Raw genomic sequence first — 21,355 nt, forward strand, 5'->3', positions numbered from 1 at the left:
CTCGGCCAATCGGTAAGGAAGGCGCGAAAGAGCCACAACAAGCGACGCGCTGATTGAAGGACAAGCGCCGGTGATGCAAGAATGCGCGAAAGACCACCAATAAATGACACAATGATTGGGAGAGATACAGGGTGACGTCAGAAGACGATCAGTAAAACGACTCGCTGACCGACATTTTCTCTCTTCGCCTCTGCCTCTCTTCAATTCTTGGCATATTTTGCGCTTGGACCTGTTCTTGCCTTCAGACTTTGGTGGAGAGACGGAGTGCCGACGATTCTTTTCCCCTGTGCTCACATACGAATGACGAGCTAGGCTTGCTGTTGGAGCGCTGACGATCCTCCTTTACTGCATTCACGCACGGGACCTGACGAGTGATCGCGTGGGCGCGCTGAGGGCTGCTCAGCGCCTACGACCAGGCAGTTCCCGCCAACACCAGCGCTGCGTCGCACGAACGCGCTCGATGCCTGACGATTCTTTACGAATCACAAAAGCTAAACTCGCACCACACAAACCCCAACACAATGATTATTTTATTTGAATATTCCTTCGTCCGTGTATTTGAAGTGAGGTGTGGGGACGTCCCGATTTAGGACCTTTATTTTGCCGGCCCATTCTTGTTGGCATCCGTGGCAATAAAACCTTATTTCTTTTTGTACATAATTCAGTGTTCGTGTGAATCTAATCACTTCGCAGGTTGGAGAATGCGCGCGGACTGCCAGGTAAATCTCGCCGCTTCTTCTTCCTCTTTCCTTCTTCCACCCGCGTGTGTATAGCAAATCCACCATTGACCCGGACGCCTCGTTAAGCTCGTTTCCATCCGCTATTCCCCAGTCTTAACCGAGGGCAATCGCGTGACAATATTCACAAAAACACAGGCAGTGCATTTGTGCTTTGAGGACCTCTCTTTATTGTGAAACCCTGAACAAATTAAAGTTTAAGGAAAAACATAGGCAGGACTCTTCTTTTGATAAACAATTTTACAACAAGGGTGTTCTCCCAATATCACACATGGCAATGAAACATGGACGACAGCAAAGATCGAGTAAAAATTGATGTCCAAACTGCCATGGAAAGATTCCATCTGAGCAGAACTAAAACGGGACCAGAAAAAAAACTAAATCAGATGGAAAACAAATTTTCTAGACACTGGTCACAATCAAAAAACGCAAATGGAACTTGGCTGGATACATGGGAAGGACAGAGACAAGAATAACAAAACTGCATTCGAAGAAAGGCCCTGAAAGAAGCACGTTGAGATCCAAGTACAGATTGAGAGATTAAGTTATGTTACCATTTTTTCTTTTTTGTACACAAGATCGAGGTTCGTGTAAGAGCTAACATTGATCACAAAAAGACAAACTGACACATCAAACATATGACAAAAGGAAGGATCGGGAGAGAAGATGGAGAGCAGGGATATTGGGAGATCTGTGGGAGGGAGAGGGCTTGGGGGAGGAAGCATGGGGAAGGGGGCGGGGGGGGGGGGGGTGGGAGAGGTAAAAAAAAAAAACACATGGACACTGCTCGGACATCCAGGAGTGGTCAGAATTTCAAAAAAGTGGATCTGGGGTGAATTAACAGGGGAAGAAAAGATCAAGGTTTTGGATGGGAGAAGATAAGAAATGGTAGTGAACAGCTGTTTTAAAGGCCTGGAGGGAGGAGTGGGATTGAAAAAGAGTGAGGGAGTTTGTTCCAGAGGCAGGAGAAAAGAGGACTGAAAGAGTGAAGGTGAATAGAGAGTCTTGATTTTGGCAGTTTAACCACAAGAGGGTTGCTGGTAGATCTTGTGCGACCTGTAGGAACATTTGTGGGACAGAGCACAGAGAGAGATGGGGAAGCAAGGCTGAAGAGGAGTCGGTCGAAGACAGAAAGACCACCAAGAGGAAGTCTGCAAGCCATGCGTGGAGATTTCCATTGAGTTTGGTGAGCAGAGCAGGGTGCTAGACCGTATCTAAGGCATGTGCTCTGTCGAGGGAGACGGCTCTGATTTATTGTTTGGCATGAAGTATCTCCATCCATTGTTGAGAGAGCAGAAGCAGCATGTCCAGAGTAGAACGTCCTGCTAAGAAATCAAATTTATGATCCAAGATCAAGCCATTAGAGATGAGGAAGGATTTGATGTCAGAAGCGATGGCCGATTCCATGACCTTGCTGATTGTTTGGTGCAGGCTGATTAGTCTGTAGTTTCAAGGATCTGTTTTTGCACCTTTTTGTGCATTGCGGTAATGTTGGCTGATTTCCAAGCAGATGACAGATGACCTTGAACAAAATAGAGGGTGAAGAGAACAGAGAAAGGGTGAGGTAAAGAGGCAGAGAAGGATTTTAGGACCCGTGGGCTGATGCAGTCTGGTCCAGTTGCAGAATCAGAGTCAAGGTTTGACAAAAAGTTCTCCACCTTGTCAGGAGAGAAGGACACAGAGTCCAGGAGCAGCTGGGTACGACTGAGTACGGTGAATACAGAGAGAGATGGGTTTGGGACACAAGATTTTGACGCAAACACAGAGTTGAGGCATTCGGCTTTTTCACGTGCGGTGTCAGCTGTGTAGCCCTTTGAGGTAAGGGAGGGGATGGATGGGGGAACAAACACCAGAAACAGATTTGACCAGATGCTACCAGGATTTGGATGAGGGCGACAGGTTTGAGAATTCAGTCTTGAGAGCAGGGAGATACTGTTTCCGGGCTCTCATGAGGGTAGATACACTTGTTCTGAGCTTTGTGAAAGGAAATGAGATTACCTTCAGTTGGATTTGCCTTCCATGAGGTGATGGCAAGTTGCTTCATGGCAACTGCCTCACTACAAGCTTCAGTGCATCATGGACGGGAGGAAGGGTATGACAAATGAAGAGGAGATGGGATAAATCTATGCATGAGAGAGCAGTTTACTTTGGAAGAATTCCCAGGAAGAGTTGATGTCAGAGGCAGTAAAGATGGGAGACCAGTCCAGATGATTGATGGCTGCTTGAAAACAATGCCAGTCAGCCTGAGTTAAATGCCAGACTCATCGGTGCCGAGGAGGCTCTCTGCGATTGGCCAGAGATGTTCACTTTAACAAGGAAATGATCAGAAGAACCGATTGGAGCAGAAGAAGAGCAGCAGACATTTGCAGGGAAGTCAGTCATAACCCAGTCGAGAAGAGAAAATACTCCGTTTGCTGAGATCCAGGTTGGGAAATTGACAGATTGTGTCAGTCCCAGTGAGTCGCAGAAGTCCTTTGCTGAGGTCTCATCGCTGGTGTGAGAGGAACCCACACCCAATCAGTTGGCATGATGACAGTTCAAGTCGCCATATATGAGGAAGAGAGAGTTGGGATGAGTGGATAGAAGTTAGTCCATGTTGTCAGACAGCGAGATGTAAATGGAGTCATCACTGTTTGGAGGACGGTACAGAACACATATGAACAAAAGGTGGGAGCGGAGAAGACGCCGAAGCCAGAGCTACTCTTGGGGGTGGGGTGGAGAGAGGGCAGTGCAAGGAGAGTGAGGAAGAGAGTCTTTGATAAAGATAGCAACCCCACCACCAGGACAAGGCTCGGGCCTATCATACCGGAGGAGGGAGAAACCAGGAAGAGATATTAAGGAATCAGAGACATCTTGAAGGAGGAAGGTATCTGTTAAGCAGATTTTTTTTTTTTTTTGTATACAAGATCGAGGCTCGTGCAAGAGCGAACATTAATCACACAAAGAGTCAAACCGACACATAACACACAAAATAAGGGGAGCGGTAGAGGTATGTGATGGAAGGGAGGGGAAGTGGGGAGGAGGCAGCTTTGAGGAGGTGGGAGGGGGGAGAAATGGAGAAAAATAGTAGGGTGGAGATTTGAAGGGGAGGTGTGAGGGGGGAGTTTTGAAGGGGAGGGGTGAGGAATGTTTGAATTATTGGCATCAAATTTTTCATCAAGGGGATCAGGGGTGCTGGCTGGTTGTCCGGAGTTACAGGTGGTTCTCTGAGGAGTTGTGCTCACAAGGAATATGCCCAAAGGGATGTACGCTTTCACGATAGCTTTCTCCTTGCTGGTTCACTGAATATCTCGTCTACTGCTGGGGAACGCATACAAGAGGAGCATGCACAACCTGGCACGGGTAATGCTACGTGAATTTAACAAACCTTTAACAGAAAAACTCTTCCCAAGTCAGAGCATTTTTTTTACGTGAGCACTCCAGCGTGGGTTGCACTGTGGAAGTTCAAGCTCCGTTGAGAAATAAAATCCTCGTCAAAAAATAACTTTTGTAAGGACGCTCTCGTTGGTTGTTATCTCCATATGCGGGTTTTAGGAGGTGCGAGTAAGTTCTCCCTGAACTCAAAATCTCCACCTCCTTTTTCGGTGAAGGGTCATTATTCATGAACCACGATGTGAAATTTCATTCTCATAGATTTGTTCCAAGGGCCCGTTTTAGAATCCTCACTGAACATCTAACAGCCTCCACCTGTATCTTGTTTGTCATGATATTCCCCAGAATGCTTTTAAGTGCTCAGTGGGGGTTTTCTTGATCATCCGGAGTCCCTGTTGCTCCGACTATCAGTGGTACAATTTCAGGTTTCTTCAATTTCAAAATACTCTTGACGTCATTTTTCAGATCCTGCTGTTTCAGATTTCAGCTCTCCTGTATGGACCCTTGTATGTAATTTCAAATTGCTTTTTTGAGAGAAACCTTTGTCACATATCGAGCATTTGTGTGGTCGCTCTCCTGTATGGATCCTCATATGTAATTTCAATTTGCTGTTGTTAGAGAAGCCTTTATCACCTATTGAGCATTTGTAAGGTCCAGAGTTTTGTTTTAGATTTGATTCGATTAGATTAGATTTTAAATTAGGTCTGGAGCTAGATTTGCAGGAATAGAGCCTGTGATTGATGTTGTGAAGAGGAACAGGTTGAGATGGTTTGGTCATGTGTTGAGGAAGGATGAAACTGACTGGTTGAGAAGACTGATGGAAATGAATGTAGAAGGGAGTAGAGGATGGGGAAGACAGAGAAAGACTTGGCTAAAGATGGTGGAAGAACAAATGCGGGCAGGGGTTAACAAGGGGAGATGCAGAAAATAGGACAAAATGGAGAAGATCATCATGGTGACCGCAAGGCCAACCCCCGCTCGAGCAGGGAAAATGGCCTTAAAATGCATGTTGTTGTTGTTTTGAGCATTTGTAAGGTCGCTCTCTTGTGTGGATCCTCACATGTAATTTCAATTTACTGTCGCTAGGGAAACCTTTATCACATATCGAGCATTTGCAAGGATACTCTCCTGTATGGATCATCATGTGCGTTTTCAAATCGCCTTTTCCAGTGAAACCTTTGTCACATATCGAGCATTTGTGAGGGCGCTCTCCTGTATGGATCCTCATATGCCTATTCAAATCACCTTTTGCAAAGAAACCTTTATCACATATCGAGCATTTGGAAGGGCCCTCTCCTGTATGGATCATCATATGCGTTTTCAAATGACGTTTTTCAAGGAAATCTTTGTCACATATCTTGCATTCGTGAGGACGTTCTCCCGTATGGATCCTCATATGCGTTTTCAATTGATCATTTCTGTGGAAACCTTTGTCACATATCGAGCATTTGTGAGGACACTCTCCTGTATGGATCCTCACATGCCTATTCAAATCACCTTTTCCAAGGAAACCTTTATCACATATTGAGCATTTGTGAGGACGCTCTCCTGTATGGATCCTCATATGCCTATTCAAATCACCTTTTCCAAGGAAACCTTTATCACATATCGAGCAGCTGTAAGGACGCTCTCCTGTATGGGTCCTCATATAATGCGTTTTCAATTGACCATTTCTTTGGAATCCTTTATCACATATTGAGCAACTGTAAGGACGCTCTCCTGTGTGGATCCTCATATGTAATTTCAAACTGTTGTGAGAGAAACTTTTATCACATATCGAGCAGCTGAAAGGACGGTCTCCTGTATGGATCCTCGTATGTAATTTCAAATGGTTGTTATGAGAGAAACCTTTATCACATATTGAGCAGCTGTAAGGACGCTCACCTGTATGGATCCTCATATGTGATGTCAAATGCAATTTTCGCAAGAAATCTTTGTCACATATCGAGCATTTGTGAGGACGCTCTCCTGTATGGATCCTCATATGCCTATTCAAAATACCTTTTCCAAAGAAATCTTTATCACATATCGAGCATTTGTGAGGCCGCTCTCCTGCATGGACCATCACATGTGTCTTCAAATTACCTTTTGTCAAGAAAGCTTTATCACAAACAGAGCACTTGTGGGGGCGTTTTCCAATGTGGATCCTCATGTGTATTTTGACGTCACTCGTTGAAACAAAATCCATTCTGCACACATTACACTTGTAACAAATTCGCTTTTCTCGAACCTTTTTGAGTTTGTTTAATTTAATATTAATCTTGGTGTTGCGAGGCCCAGACATGCACTTGTATTTCTTCGGAAATGAGTCTTCATCTTGTGATTGCTTCTTCAAAAAAGGCTTCTTCCTCACCGTCAAGCTGCGACTGGACCTTATTTGTCCCATATTATTTCTCGATTGTTCTACAGAAACAAAGAACACAATATTTTCTTTTTTTTTGTCAAAATCAAAATGCAAAGTATTTGACACTTTTCTGAAAATTTATATTTTCTCAATACAAAAGATTGCATGTTAATGTTTTTACATTTCCACTCACCAGATGCAAAACAGGAAGCACTTCCGTTTGTCATGTGAATATCATCTGAACCTTCCTTTGCAGAAGCACATTTTGAATCTTCTGTGACAGATGAATCGTTGTCATGTTGTCTGCCTTCCACATTTACAGGACAGACATCACCTGTGTAGAAATCAGCGTCAGTCTTTTGCAGGGAAATGAGATTGAGAACCATCTGGAGAGTTCATAGAACATGTTACGCCACACAATGTATACTTCAATTCAAATATAACAATTAAGTTAAAGATTGTTAAAGAAAAATTCCGGATGTTAACCCTCTGGAGTCTATTCCCATGATGCACATCGAATCCAGGAGGCGGTAATTGCACGGTAAATTTGAATGCGGTTAGAGCCTACAAATTCGGCTTGCAGACGTTTCGGCGCATGCGTGAAGCCGATAGAATCGGCTTGTAGACTCCAGAGGGTTAAGCACGATTAAAGCAGTCTTTCACATCATCCTTATGCACCACCCTATTTGACATGTCCAAGTGCTGCGATACTGGAGGTTATTGGAATAAACAAGAAGACGATTTATGTTCAACAGTGTTCAAATATTTAATTCAATTCAAATGAAGTAAAGATTGCAAAAATCCTTTCAAAAAAAAAAAAATCTGGAATTTACTGGCATTGTAGTGTCGTGTCTATTACCTCACTCTATCTTACACGTTACATTAGTTATTTGTGCCTGTTGTTTGTGTCCTTTATGATGTCATTCTGAACATTAAGTTTCCTGTTTGGAATGATTTTCAATGTTGTTTGACTGCCAAACCGGCAGACAGAGTGAAAATATTGTTGCAGACACGGGGTTTGGGGTGCATCACGTGTGCGACTTCTCGGACTCTCCCGGAACTCTGGACCTGCAGGCCGCCATGCCGTGGATAGGTCCCCGGCCAGAAAAGATGTTGAGCAACGACTGACACCGATTGAGACCGCCAAACATAGCAACACAATTGATCTCAGCAGGCGATCCCTCCATGGCAGGAACAGGCAGGAAGGTTCTCCTTGGGTGCCCAGCGCGTACAAACAGCAGCGATTGCTCTGGCGTTGCAGCATTTAAGCTGCTTCCATACTCAATATTCTAACCCCAGCAAGCCCCTCTCTGTGGAGAAGTTCGAAGGTGCATCCGTAGTCTACCAGTTAATTTAAAATTTCGCACTGGCATTCGGCGGATTTCCTGCAGGGAACCCCGACGTGTTCTCCATATTCACTGCTTATGCTGCAGAAGTCACACACATACATACGCCCCTCCCCGTAACCTTGACCACGCCCACTCCCACATCATGGTACTTCCCCCAAACCATGCACGCTCAGAAGCTGCCTCACAGACCAGCACACACAACTTACACACACCGGCCATCTCACGATCCCTCGCACCCCAATTATTCGCACAATCAGCTACACAATCATTCTCACTCCATTCACACACATCGGGCCACTCCATGACAGTTTACACACTGCTTTGCAAATGAGCCAATCCCACAGAGGCTTCTCCAAACTCTCTCATACATTCATTCAAGAACCTCTTTGTCCACCTGACTCCGACTTCTCCCGATGCAAGTATCATTTGTGTAATGCCTCGTCAACACCTGGCGCCCTTCCCTTTTTCATCCTCTTCAATGCCGTCCGCACTTCCTTTTCCGTGATCTCTACTTTTCTCTCTATTTAACTCTGCAGCTACAGCTCGCTGCTGCTTCCTTCCTGATTAAACAGCTCTTTGAAATATCCTACACACACCTTCAATTATGCAACCGTCTTTGTCGCTTCCATCCTTAATCTTCTGCAATTCCCTTGAATGCCTCTCCACACTTCTACCATTCCTTCTCCATTTCTTCCCCTTCTTTGCCAAATTGCTCATACCTGGCCCTCAACCTCTCCTTGTACACTTAGGTGACAATTCCCCTAAACCTCCCCCACATAATAACCTTCTGACCCCCTGCTCCTTGGATGTTCATGAAACTGGCATCTCCTCTGCTGGCATTAGTTGGTGGGCGTTAGGCAGGGAAATACTGCTGGATTCTGATGTTGATGCATCGTTTTACTGTTTTATCGGAATAGGTGAGTTCTAAAGGTTTTGAGGAATATCCATTTTGAAATTAGTTCCCTCTTCCAAATCACCTTCACCTGCACACAAGTCGACATTTTATTTTATTGTCTACAAAGTCGAGGCTTGTGTCAGAGCAACACAAAAAGCACAAAGACATAAACAGAAAACACATAAAACATAAAATAGAGGGAGTGGGCGACAAGAGGGGGAGAGAGGAAAGCATAACAACAGAAGAGAACAGCTACTTTTGTAGATCTGCAGAAGGAAGAGGGCTGGAGGGGGATGGGGGAGGGGGGGGGGGGAGAGGAGAAACGGTGCAAAGCAAATAAACACGACTTGGACAATCAGGAGAAAAACGGAATTTGAAAAAGGTGGATTTGGAGTGTATTAACGGGGGTAGAAAAGATCAAGTTTTGGATGGAGGAAGAAAAGAGATGGTAGATAAGAGAAGATAAGAGAAGTTACCCAATACTTCACATCGATAGTCGATGTCCAAACTGCAGGTTCTGAAATTTTGTTCATTACAACTTGAATTATGTTCAAATGAACATTTCAGAATTAAACATATTCTTTTCTTAAGAAAGACCAAATTGTTGTTGGGAAAAAAACAATTTCCACATTTTGTTCGTTTTGTTGACCAGTGGGGGGTTTTTTTTTTGTACACAACATCGAGGCTCGTGGAAGGGCGAACATTAATCACAAAAAAACAAGCGGAAACAAAAAACATACAGTAAAGGGAGCGGGAGACAAGATGGGGAGAGAGAGCGAAGCACACAAGTACAACAGTGGAGAACAGGGACATCGGGAGATCTGTGGGAGGAAGAGGGCTTGGGGTGGGGAGGTATGGGAAGGGGGGAGGGGGTGGGGAGGTGTGGGAAGGGGGGTGGGCAGTGGGAGAGGTATAATACACATGGACACTGCTAGGACTTCCAGGAAAGAAGTCGGTATTTCAAAAAGTGGATCTGGGGTGAATTAACAGAGGTAGAAAAGATGAAGGTTTTGGATGGGGGAAGATAAGAGATGGTGGTGAACAGCTGTTTTAAAGACCTGGAGGGAGGAGTGGGATTGAAGAGAGCGAGGGAGTTTGTTCCAGAGGCGGGAGAAAAGAAGAATTAAAGAGTGAAGGTGAGCAGAGAGTCTTGATTTTGGCAGTATCACCAGAAGGGGGTTGCTGGCAGATATTGTGCGACCTGTAGGAATATTTGGGGGACAGAGCACAGACAGAGCTGGGGGAACTTGGCCGGAGAGGAGTCGGCAGAAGACAGAAAGACCACCAACCTGCCTGCAGTGAGTGATTTTGTTTATTTTATTTTTGTTTATCCCCCACATCCTGTGTTGGAGTTTGTTTTCAAATAAAAGTTTTTTTTTTCAACTTTCATATTGTTCATCCAAATCTTTCCAAGACAAAGAATTATGCAATGTATTTCACTGTTTAAAGAAGGATAAGTGAGGGTGGAGGTACATCATATTGGATTTGGGGGATCTCTTGAAGATCTCCTGGGAGATTGATCGGCTGTCTCCGTGCAGCGGGCCTGTCCCAAGAGAGCTATCCAGGGATTTAGAACAACAACAATAATAATGTTTAATCCCGTCCATGGGTAAAGAGAGGTACTGAAACTACAAGAGCAAAGCATTTCTCGGCATCGCAAATCCCCATGCTGCACACCCAAAGCAAAGTAAAAAGATGGAAACAAGTTCCACCAGGAATGACCCAATATAAAATCTTGAGCTCCTTTCCATTTTGCCCCGTGACACAAAATCCTGGGGCATAAACTGGGAGTCAAAGAAAAAGTTTACATATTTCATGTGTCGCCCAATGCTGATTGCACATACAAGTTTGCATTAAACAAGACCGAAAGTCTAACAGCGGCGTAGCCGGGATTGTTTGATAATTTAATTGAAGAGGATAGTATGACCTGGGTGGAGATACCAGTTCGCAAATAATGCAAGTATTAAATTATTTTGAAGTACTCTAAATCTCAAAGCTGTCTTAAATGTGAACAGATTGCTTTGAGACACTGGTTTATTTGAAACCAGCAAAAATACCCGGCGTTGCCAGGTAACAATGAGTCGCTTCCTGACGGGAATATGAATAAGGAGGGGGGGAGGAGAGAAGGGAGAGAGGGGAGGGGAGGAGAGGAGGGATGAGAAGGGGAAGGGGAGGAGGAAAGGGAAGGGAGAGGAGGGTGGAAGGAAGGGGAAGGAGGGAAGGGAGAGAGAGGACGGAGGGTGGAGGGGAGATAGAGAAATGAGGGAGGAGAGAAGGGAGGGTGGAGGGGGAAAGGTGGAGAGAGGAGGGAGGGGGGCAAAGAGGGAGGGTGGTGAGCAGTGGTGGCGGAGCGAGGAGCAGGGAGGAGAGAGGGAAGAAAAGGAGGGTGGAGCGAGGAATCGGGTTAGAGTGCCAATATCACAAAAAAAATGTCAAATCAATCAACTGCAGGTCAATCAACAAATGGGTACGTGAAAACAAAAAGGCAGCTCTGTCTACTGTAACGCCATGGTTTGCAAGGGCAGCCTCAATGGAGCAAACATTACCGCTTTGCACAAAAAATGCGCAAAAACAGATCCTTGCAACTACAGACGAATCGGCCTGCTCCCAATTATCAGCAAGGGCATGGAATCCATAATTGCTTCGGATATCAAATCCTTCCTCTTCTCCAATGGCTTGATCTCCGATCATCAATTCGGATTCAGACCAGGTCGTTCTACTCTGGACATGTTGCTTCTGCTGTCTCAACAATGGATGGTGGTCCTCAATGCCAAACAGGAAATCAGAGCTGTCTCCCTTGACATACCACGTGCCTTCGATACGATCTGGCACCCACATCTGCTCACCAAACTCTCCTCCTATGGTATCAATGGAAATCTCCACACATGGCTTGCAGACTTCCTCTCTGGTCGTAGTCAACGTGTGGCCCTGAATGGATTTCTCTCATCTCCCCTTCCCGTTCAGGCTGAAGTTCCCCAAGGCAGTGTGCTGGGCCCTGTGCTTTTTCTGGTCTTTATCAATGATCTCTCCGACTCTCTGGAAAATCCTCTGTATCTCTTTGCTGATGACTCCACTCTCTGCCGCTCCATTCCTCTTCCCTCAGATCGGCAGTCTGCAGCCTCCTCACTCTCTGAAGACCTGGACAAAATCACAGACTGGTCAAACATGTGGAACATGTCTTTCAATCCTGACAAATCTCACACTCTTACTATGTCTCTCCGAAAAGATCGACTGGACAACCCTCCCATCTACTTTCTCAACAATCCTCTCCAAGAAGTTCTGTCGCTCAAGCTTTTGGGTCTCACCATCTGCCATGATCTTTCTTGGGAAAACCACATTTCCAAGCTGGCCTCCAAAGCCAGTCGCCGACTGGGCATCCTCCGTCGTGCGAAGTCCTTCCTAGGCACACCTGAGCTCCTCACCACATACAAGGCTTTCATCCGCAGCTCAATGGAATACTGTTCTCCCCTATGGGCCGGTGCTCCTGCCTCACACCTGGCTCGGCTTCACGCTGTTGAATCCAAAGCTTTCAGAATCATTGGAATCTCCCGCGATGAAGCTATCTCTGAGGGCCTTTCACTCACTCACCGCAGGCAGGTAGGTGGTCTTTCTGTCTTCTACCGACTCCTCTCCGGCCTTGCTCCCCCAGCTCTCTCTGTGCTCTGTCCCCCAAATATTCCTACAGGTCGCACAAGATCTGCCAGCCACCCTCTGATGGTTAAACTGCCGAAATCTCGGCTCTCTGCTCACCTTCACTCTTTCATTCCTCTTTTCTCCCGCCTCTGGAACAAACTCCCACACTCACTTCAATCACACTCCTCCCTCCAGGTCTTCAAAACAGCTGTTCACCACCATCTCTTATCTTCCCCCATCCAAAACCTTGATCTTTTCTACCCCCACTAGTGAAAGTCTTGTTTTTGAAAAAAAAAAAGTCTTTGAAAAAAAAAAAACCCCCAGATCCACCTTGTTTGAAATTCCAACTTCTTTCCTGGAAGTCTTGGCAGGGTCCATATGTTTTATACCTCTCCCACCCCCCACCCCCCTTCCCATGCCTTCCCCCCAAAGCCCTCTCCCTCCCACAGTTCTCTCGATGTCTCCATGTCTCTCGGTCCCTGCTCTCAAATGTTGTGTTTGTGTCCTTCCCCCTCTCTCCCCATCTTGTCTACCGCTCCCGATGTTATTTGTTTTGTGTGTCTGTTTGTCTTTCTGTGTGATTAATGTTCGCTCTTTCACGAGCCTCGATCTTGTATACAAAAAAAAAAGAAAAAAAAAAGAAAAAAAAAGATATCTCATTATTATGTGTGTAATTAAGGCTGTGTTCCCAATAGTTTGAATCTCCATTGCATCAATCAAATAAGATAGGTTCCACAGCTCCCTCAATGGCAGGAAGAGTGGTTTTCTATGACCCGTGCAAACGCCATCACGCACGCGGTCCTCTGGCCGAAAAAGTTGGCAAATGGTATTTATTTTATTTTTGTTTATCCCCCACATCCTGTGTTGGAGTTTGTTTTCAAATAAAAGTTTTTGTTTTTTTCAACTTTCACATTGTTCATCCAAAACTTTCCAAAACAAAGAATGATGCAATGCATTTCACTGTTTAAAGAAGGATAAGTGAGGGTGGAGGTACATCATATTGGATGTGGGGGATCTCTTGAAGATCTCCTGGGAGATTGATCGGCTGTCTCCGTGCAGCGGGCCTGTCCCAAGAGAACTATCCAGGGCTTTAGAACAACAACAACAACAATAATGTTCAAGCCCGTCCATGGGTAAAGAGAGGTACTGACACTACAAGAGCAAAGCATTGCTCGCCATCGCAAATCCCCATGCTGCACACCCAAAGCAAAGTAAAAAGATGGAAACAAGTTCCACCATGAGTGACCCAATATAAAATCTTGAGCTCCTTTCCATTTTGACGGGGAGCACCAAATTTGATTGGCAAATGGTATATGGTGTAGGGGGATGGTAAATCCACCATCCCTCACATCATAGCCCGGACACATGAGCAATAGGTTATGGGGTTATGGCGGTGAAAACCAAGCCAGGGAGGGTTTGGTTAATGTTAGGGTTTAGAAAAATGACGTTAGGAGACTTGAGATTTAAGTAGTGACACCATACCTGTAGTGGGGACGTAGCCTAGATTAGTATGGTTGATAACGACGTGGTATGTGCTTAGTTTAAAGGGAGGATGGGGAGCACTAAGTTAGAGGGAAACCAGGTAGCTTAGATGATGCAGTGTGTGATTGAGGAATTGAGATTGTGCATTGGGTGAATGGCATTGTAGTGAATGAAGAAGCCTGGGCGGAAAGGAGGGTGCAAGTGCCACCAGGTGTGTGTGAGCACCAGGTGAGTGTGCAAGTGCAGGTGAAGCACAGGTGTATGGAGAATGGTTGGATGAAATGAATGGTCTGGAGTGAGTGGAGCACGGAATGGATGGTGTGGAGTGAGTAGTGTGGAATATGTGGAGTGGGAGTGCATGGTGCGAGGGTGTGAATGGAGGAAGATGGACCCCCTTCACGAACACCTGGGTAGGGTAGGTTAAGAGTAGGTAGAGGGTATAGGTAAATGGTGGTGGATATTTACATCTGTGGTGCGTGGGTAGAATGGAGTGTTTGGATGGGTGCATTGGCGAAATGAAATAGCTGGGCGTGTGGCCTGTTCGAGGTGTGGTTGTTTGAGTGCTCCGCCACTGTTAGTCTAGGTAGAGGGTATAGGTAGAGGGTAGGTAGAGGGTATAGGTAAATTGTGGTGGATATTGACATCTGTGGTGCGTGGGTAGAATGGAGTGTTTGGATGGGTGCATTGGCGAAATGAAATGGCTGGGCGTGTGGCCTGTTTGAGGTGTGGTTGTTTGAGCGCTCCGCCACTGTTAGTCTGTCGGCCAGGTGAGGCTGCAGGTCGGCTCTGGGAGCCAGTAGTGTTCAGTGGGGCCCGAGGATCCAGGGACGGACCCGGGTAGACCGATGCCAGAGGGGGCATAGATGGGGAAAGAGCCAGAGGGCCATCCACAGGTAGGTAGGTTAGGGTGAGGAGCTAGGTAAGCTCGGGTGGCAACTACAGTGGCGGAGGTGCACAGGTAGGTAGACCTGTTAGGGGAGCCACACGACCCAGTCCCGAAATTGTGCAAGGGCACAGAGGGAAGAATCGGGGGAGTGAGACCCCAAATTGGAGAGCACCACAGTATGTTCAATGGGAGTTCGGTTCTGAGAACCACATAGTGTAAAGTGGCCAATGGTTTTGTAGGGAAAGTACCCGGGTAGTGTAAAGTGTATTAAAGTCATTTAGAAAGGAGTTAGGATTGGAAATCCCTTCGCACCATCTGTACCCACTCACCTGAGGTGATATTGCTCCACACTATGTTTTTTGTTTTTTTGTGCAAATGTTTGGATGAAAGACGCATCATGACGTGGGGGTGACATTGTGCTTCGATTCCATCTCTTCCTCCTTCGGATTGACGAGGAATTGGAATTGGGGGCAAATTTGGGTTAGAGGGATTGTTAACCAATTCGGATTAAGGGGAGATATGGGGAAGACAGGACGTAGCGACAGATTTGTAAATGTGTAAATTTTGTAGATACGGGGTAAGGGCAAGGGTAGAGTAGGTGACAGGGGGGGAACGTACGGTAGGGACGAGCTTTCTCGGCTCGCTCTCCTGCGCACCTCACCTCTGCATTACCTTGTAATAATGTGGACCCTTGCGACCTTGCCCTGATGCTTGCTTTGTCCTTCCTTCCCCACTCACGGCATGTTTCTTTTGGGCCCGGGGGGAGTGCGCAGGTAGCCGCAGTTGTGTGCCCGAACCGCCGCTGCCTGCCTGCCTGGACCGGTACACCACATATGGACCGCACGTCTTGCGGCCTAGCACCGCCATATGGACCACAGTTCTGTGGCCAAGCACCACACACATATGGACCCCACGGGTTGGGACCTGACCCCTCTGCTGGAACCGGCCATTGTGGCCAGAGAAAATCTTGCTTGCGGACCACGGTGAGGTGGCACTTAAGCCATGCAGGCGGACCACCTTTAGTTGGCCCCTGCTGGCCATAATTAAAAGAACAGCGGACGCACTTTGTGCTTGTGTTTATTACCATCAAATAGGCCGCAAGCACAGAACATCGAGCAAGACATCAAGAAACATCGGCCCAGCAGAGCAGGAGCAGAGCTGAGAAGGGTCATCAGTTAGTTTATTATGAAATGTATGACTGAGCACTGGATGGTGCTTTTTGTGTTTTTGGTGCTCTGTGGTGCTTCATGGTGCTTTTGTGAATTGTGGTGCTCTTGTGCTCGGGGGTGCACTGCAATATCAATTGTGCATCCCCGGGCATGTGGGTATGGTGTATCGGTGCAGTGCAGTGCATGCTCTTCCTCTTTTCAAAAGTTCTGCTTTTGTTTCCCAAATGCCAGGTCCTGGGTTCACATTGTAAATACCAAATAGTCTTTGTAAATAATGCTCCCCACCATATATGTGTTGTTTCAAAATAAATCCGTAATTCGGTTATTCTGTGGGCGTGAGTCAGTTAGGTAGGATGCAACGTAGCAGGCAGGACATACTTACCTGTTTTAAAAATGTCTCACTCAGGGTGAAGTTAATAGTAGAGGGTTAGCACACCTGAGTGTCACACTAAATTAAAGTTTTCAGGCCGGGACGTCCCGTGAGGAAATGAGTGTGCAGTGTTGCGGTTTTTAGAACCCTCCACATTGTAAATTTTTGTGTAATATTCCCTTATAAATAATCCCCTGTAAATATCCCCATTTTTCTAACGTAAAGATAGCACCCATAGCTAGTCCACGAGCAACACGTAGCACACCTTAGGATCTCTGTAGATATCTCATTAGTATGTGTGTAATTAAGGATGTGTTCCCAATAGTTTGAATCTACGTTGCATCAATCAAATAAGATAGGTTCTACAGCTCCCTCAATGGCAGGAAGAGTGGTTTTATACGACCCGTGCAAACGCCATCACGCACGTGGTCCTCTGGAGGAAAAAGGGGGAGGAGTAAGTTGAGCGCCAAGAACAAGGCGTGGCCCTGTCAACATCTCGTCAAGGGGCGGACCGGTAAGCCCTCAGGAGCCAACCAGGGCCGAGGCCAGCTCATCGTTGGGCGTGTCCTGGGAGCCGGCGGCACGATCTAACAACGCCCCATAAAAGCGGCCAAGAGGGACTGCTTCGGCAGATCACAGATGAGCACATCGGGAGATCACAGAGGAGAGATCACAGATGAGCACTTCGGCAGATGAGCAGAGGAGCACAACGGCGATACAAGCAGTTCAGAAGAGAGGAGACAAGCGCGGCGTTGATCTATTACATACGCGAGAGCCCGGTTTTCCCCGAGAAATATATTCGCCTTATACGACGCGGGAAAACCATACGTGCAGCTGCCGCCGGGTTTTTGCTCAAGCCCGGAGCGCGACTTGGAGCGGACCCTTCTCCTCCTGCCATCTACCTGGACCCTTCTCCTCCTGCCATTCCTGCCTTTCCTGCCATTCCTGCCTTTCCTGCCATTCCATCCCTTTGAGTGTAAGTGTGTTCGTTCTGTCTGGGCTTTGCTAATTAAGACTAAGGCTGCCCTGTGTCCTGCTTCTTCCTCTTCTTGTAAATTCTTTGCCTTTCGTTTCCTCTTCATTTATTGTACATCCATATATATAAAACACAGTGTGTGTGCGCGCGCGCGCGTGTGTGTGTGTGTGTGTGTGTGTGTGTGTGTGTGTGTGTGTGTGTGTGTGTGTGTGTAATGTTACCGATAGACTCCTAAACGGAGAGGCTTACGTGCTTGATATTTGACATAGACATGGCCATTGAGCCTGGGACGAACATGGCCGAACTCAAAATATTTGACGATCCATATTTTTTATTCATATTGTAACGAATTTGGAAAGTGTAAAGAATGTGAGAACTGGTTTGCTGTGGTTTAACTGACCCTCGTAGAGTAAATAAGGTCGAAGGACGTCCCCCTAGTTAATTCCATGAAACTTACACACAGGCCACGATATATCTTTTTAAATAGCTTATTTCCTTATTCTATGTTGGCTAAATATGTGTTTCCCACTAGATTGACTCTGCATTGTATCAAACGAAATAAGCGTAGGCCCCTTTCAATTTTCCCAATCATCTCCGCTCTCCAAAGTTCCTTTCAAAAGCGGTGCGAGTGGTGTTCAATCCCGCAAGCCGCCATTGCCCATGTGCTAATCTCGGAGAAGAGGGGGGTAGGAGCCGCCAACTCACAGGCGTGGCACGTCGTCATGATCAAAGGGGGAATCGGACAGCCCTAACAGCCAACCAGCACCGCGGTGAGCGACCCGGTAGGCATGCCCTCGCAGCCGGCGGCTTGATTCCGACCCGAGTAATAAAAGCGACTGGAAGGGACTGCTTCGGCAGATGAGAAGAGAGATGAGATGACATGAGAGATGAGCTGTGAGAGGAGAGATGAGCTGTGAGATGAGAGATGAGAGACGCTCCAAAAAGGAGAGGTACTTGGAGATGGAACAAGCTTTGGAGAAACGTGCTGAGAGGAGGGAGACGGCTCCACCAGAAGGAGAGGAGCAGGTGTGACCGAGCCAGCGCGTGACGTCCACAGCATCAGCAGCGTCGACGCGACCGAGGGTTTTCCCGCCAAAAACGCGAAGAGTGGGAGCTGCTACCTCCAGCCCTGCCGGTTGCAGGGACCAGACCCTGCCTCCCTCTCCAGCAACCCACCTCCGCCATTCCTGCCTGCAATTTCCCCCGTGTAAGTGTGAACGTCGTCTGTCTTAATCGTTGTCCTGGGGTTAAGTAAATTGAATCGTATAAGCTAACGATTCACTGTGTGACTGCTCCTTCCATCCATTGCTTGTAAATAACTTTGATCGCTCCTTCTTTTTGCTTGTGTGTATAATAAATCCTGTTATTCCTCCGTACTCTGTCTTCTTCTCTCTTCCTTCTCTTTCGGTCGCTTTAGAGTGCGTTTAGAGTGCGTTTTTAGAGGTTTCCAAATTGAATATCTGTGGCGCGATCTGGTCAACGTTGGGGGAGTCGGGCCAATCGGGGATCCTGTAACGGTCGCGGTTGACCATCCGCTCGGCCCAAAGTAACATCTTGTCCGCGACCCGTAACAATATTTACCTCAGCGCATTTCAGCGAAGTACCCGCTAATCTCAGCCGGTTCCAGAGCAGCTCGCTGATTCGCTCAGAGCGATCACGTGATGTTCCATTCCCGCCACCAGACTGAATCACTCAGAGCGATCACGTGATGTTCCATACCGTCACAAGTTTTTTCACCTTTTATGCGATCGTGTTTTGTATCGATTTTGTGCGATATGAATTAAATGTCTTTGAAACAGCTGTGAAACGTCTTTCCACAACCCTTCCGTAACCGATTGGAGCAGTTTATTGCCGCACAAAACGAGATCCGCAAAGCGAGTTGGTCGAGTCGTGCTGACCAAGATGGCGACACGGCGGCTTCACTTTTCACAGAGTATGAGCGTTCTATATATTTTCAATTCAGTGCGCTCGTGATTTGTGGCATAGACATGACCATTGGGCCTTCACGGTGTAATTTGTGCGACGCTTTTGTCCGAGTGAGCTTGAGTCGAGAGGGCGAATGTACGGGTTGGGAATGTACGGGTCTCCCTTCCCCCGCCCGGCAATGCCGGTACTGGAGGACGTCACAGGATCGGTGAGTCTCCAAAATCCGCTTCATACTGTTGCGAATATGCAGGACTTTGTCCGATTGTTGTGCTGCTCTCCGACCATGAAAACTGCAACATCAATGTTGACTGGCCATCCCCTTCCCTCCCCCTTCCCCCTCCGTCCCCCCTTCCCTTCCCCCTCCACCCTACCCCTCCCCTTCTCCCCTCCCCCCTCCCACCTTCCACCCCCTCTCCCTCCCACCTCCCATCCCTCACCCTCCCATCCCTCACCCAGATCCGTAACAATATCATTCCTGTGATGGTACCATCAGTTTTGTACAATATAACTCACTGTGCTCCAGGTGAGCGAAAAGAACATTCCCAATGTCTCTATCCCAGCATCAAGCCAAAGTCGATCCACGCCCAAGTGATCATCAGAACGATGTCTTATCGAGACCAGAATCCCGTTCGGTTGACAGACACACTGTCAAACATGGGCAAAGGTATCCTCAAGAGGCGACTGGGAAATCACACCTTCGGGTATGGACGTTCAACGGCTCCCAATCGGCGAACCGCAAACTCCCACTCAAAATCCACGTTACACACACACACCAGGTTAACGTCTGGATGCGGTGAAATGGTTGAAGCGAGGTGAAGAGGCGAGAGCAATGCGAAATCAGGCGCGAGGCAAAAATGGCCAACTGGCCCGTACTCGAGACGTAACGGCACTCCAACGATTCTCTTCGGAATCAACCGCAAAACCTGTCACGCAGGTTTATCTGTCACAGCGATAACAACTCTGTCGCAGGAATCCCTTTCCCAGGAAACCTGGGCCCTGTGCTTTTTCTGGTCTTCATCAATGATCTCTCTGACTCTCTTGAAAATCCTCTCTATCTCTTTGCTGACGACTCTACTCTCTGTCGCTCCATTCCTCATCCCTCAGATCGGCAGTCTGCAGCCTCCTCAGTCTCTGCAGACCTGGACAAAATCACAGACTGGGCAAACAAATGGAACATGTCTTTCAATCCTGATAAATCTCACACTCTTACGATGTCTCTCCGAAAAGACCGACTAGAAAACCCTCCCATCCACTTTCTGAATAATCCTCTTCAAGAAGTTCTGTCACTCAAGCTTTTGGGTCTCACTATTTGCCATGATCTTTCCTGGGAAAACCACATTTCAAATCTGGCCTCCAAAGCCAGTCGCCGACTGGGCATCCTCCGTCGTGCGAAGTCCTTCCTTGGCACACCTGAGCTCCTCACCACATACAAGGCTTTCATCCGCAGCTCTATGGAATACTGCTCTCCCCTCTGGTCTGGTGCTCCTGCCTCACACCTAGCTCATCTTCACGCTGTTGAAACCAAAGCATTCAGAATCATTGGAATCTCCCGCGATGAAGCTAACTCCAAGGGCCTTTCACTCACTCACCGCAGGCAGGTTGGTGGTCTTTCCGTCTTTCCGTTCTACCGACTCCTCTCTGGCCTTGCCCCCCCAGCTCTCTCTGGGCTCTGTCCCCCAAATATTCCTACAGGTCGCACATGATCTGCCTGCAACCCTCTTAGGGTTAAACTGCCAAAATCAAGACTTTCTGCTCACGTTCACTCCTCTTTTCTCCTGCCTCTGGAACAAACTCCCTCACTCTCTTCAATCCCACTCCACCCTCCAGGTCTTTAAAACAGCTGTTCACCACCATCTCTTATCCTCCCCCATCCAAAACCTTGATCTTTTCTACCCCCGCTAATTTTGGTCCCTTTGTGTTTTATACCTCTCCCCCCCCCCCCCCCCCCCCACCCCTTCCCACGCCTCCTGCCCCCAAGCCTTCTCCCTCCCACACTTCTCTCTGCTCTCAAATGTTGTTGTGGTTGTGTGCTTCCCCTTCTCTCCCCATCTTGTCTTCCGCTCCCTCTTTTTGTATATTTTGTTTGTCTGGTTGATTTGTTTGTGAAATAAATGTTAGCTCTTTCACGAGCCCCGAATCAGTATACAAAAAAAAAAAAAAAAAAAAAAACAAAAAAAAAAACATTGGAGAAGCAATGATGGATTCCATGACTTTGC

General features: G+C 47.1%; 1 protein-coding gene across 2 annotated transcripts in view; it reads right to left on the reverse strand.

The window, feature by feature from the left end:
* Positions 1-879: 879 nt before the first annotated feature.
* The window catches only part of LOC144893597 (uncharacterized), a 65,681-nt gene continuing 45,205 nt past the window's right edge, over positions 880-21,355 (reverse strand). For both annotated transcript variants that reach the window (XM_078784200.1, XM_078784247.1), the window contains 2 exons: positions 6,647-6,787; positions 880-6,512 (listed from right to left, as the gene is read on the reverse strand). In XM_078784200.1, the coding sequence (XP_078640326.1) occupies positions 5,107-6,512; positions 6,647-6,787 (1,547 nt within the window). In that variant the 3' untranslated portion in view covers positions 880-5,106. The remainder of the gene's footprint in view (positions 6,513-6,646; positions 6,788-21,355) is intronic.

Source organism: Myxine glutinosa, chromosome 1, assembly GCF_964187855.1.
Source record: "Myxine glutinosa chromosome 1, kmMyxGlut1.1, whole genome shotgun sequence".
Lineage (NCBI taxonomy): Eukaryota > Metazoa > Chordata > Myxini > Myxiniformes > Myxinidae > Myxine > Myxine glutinosa.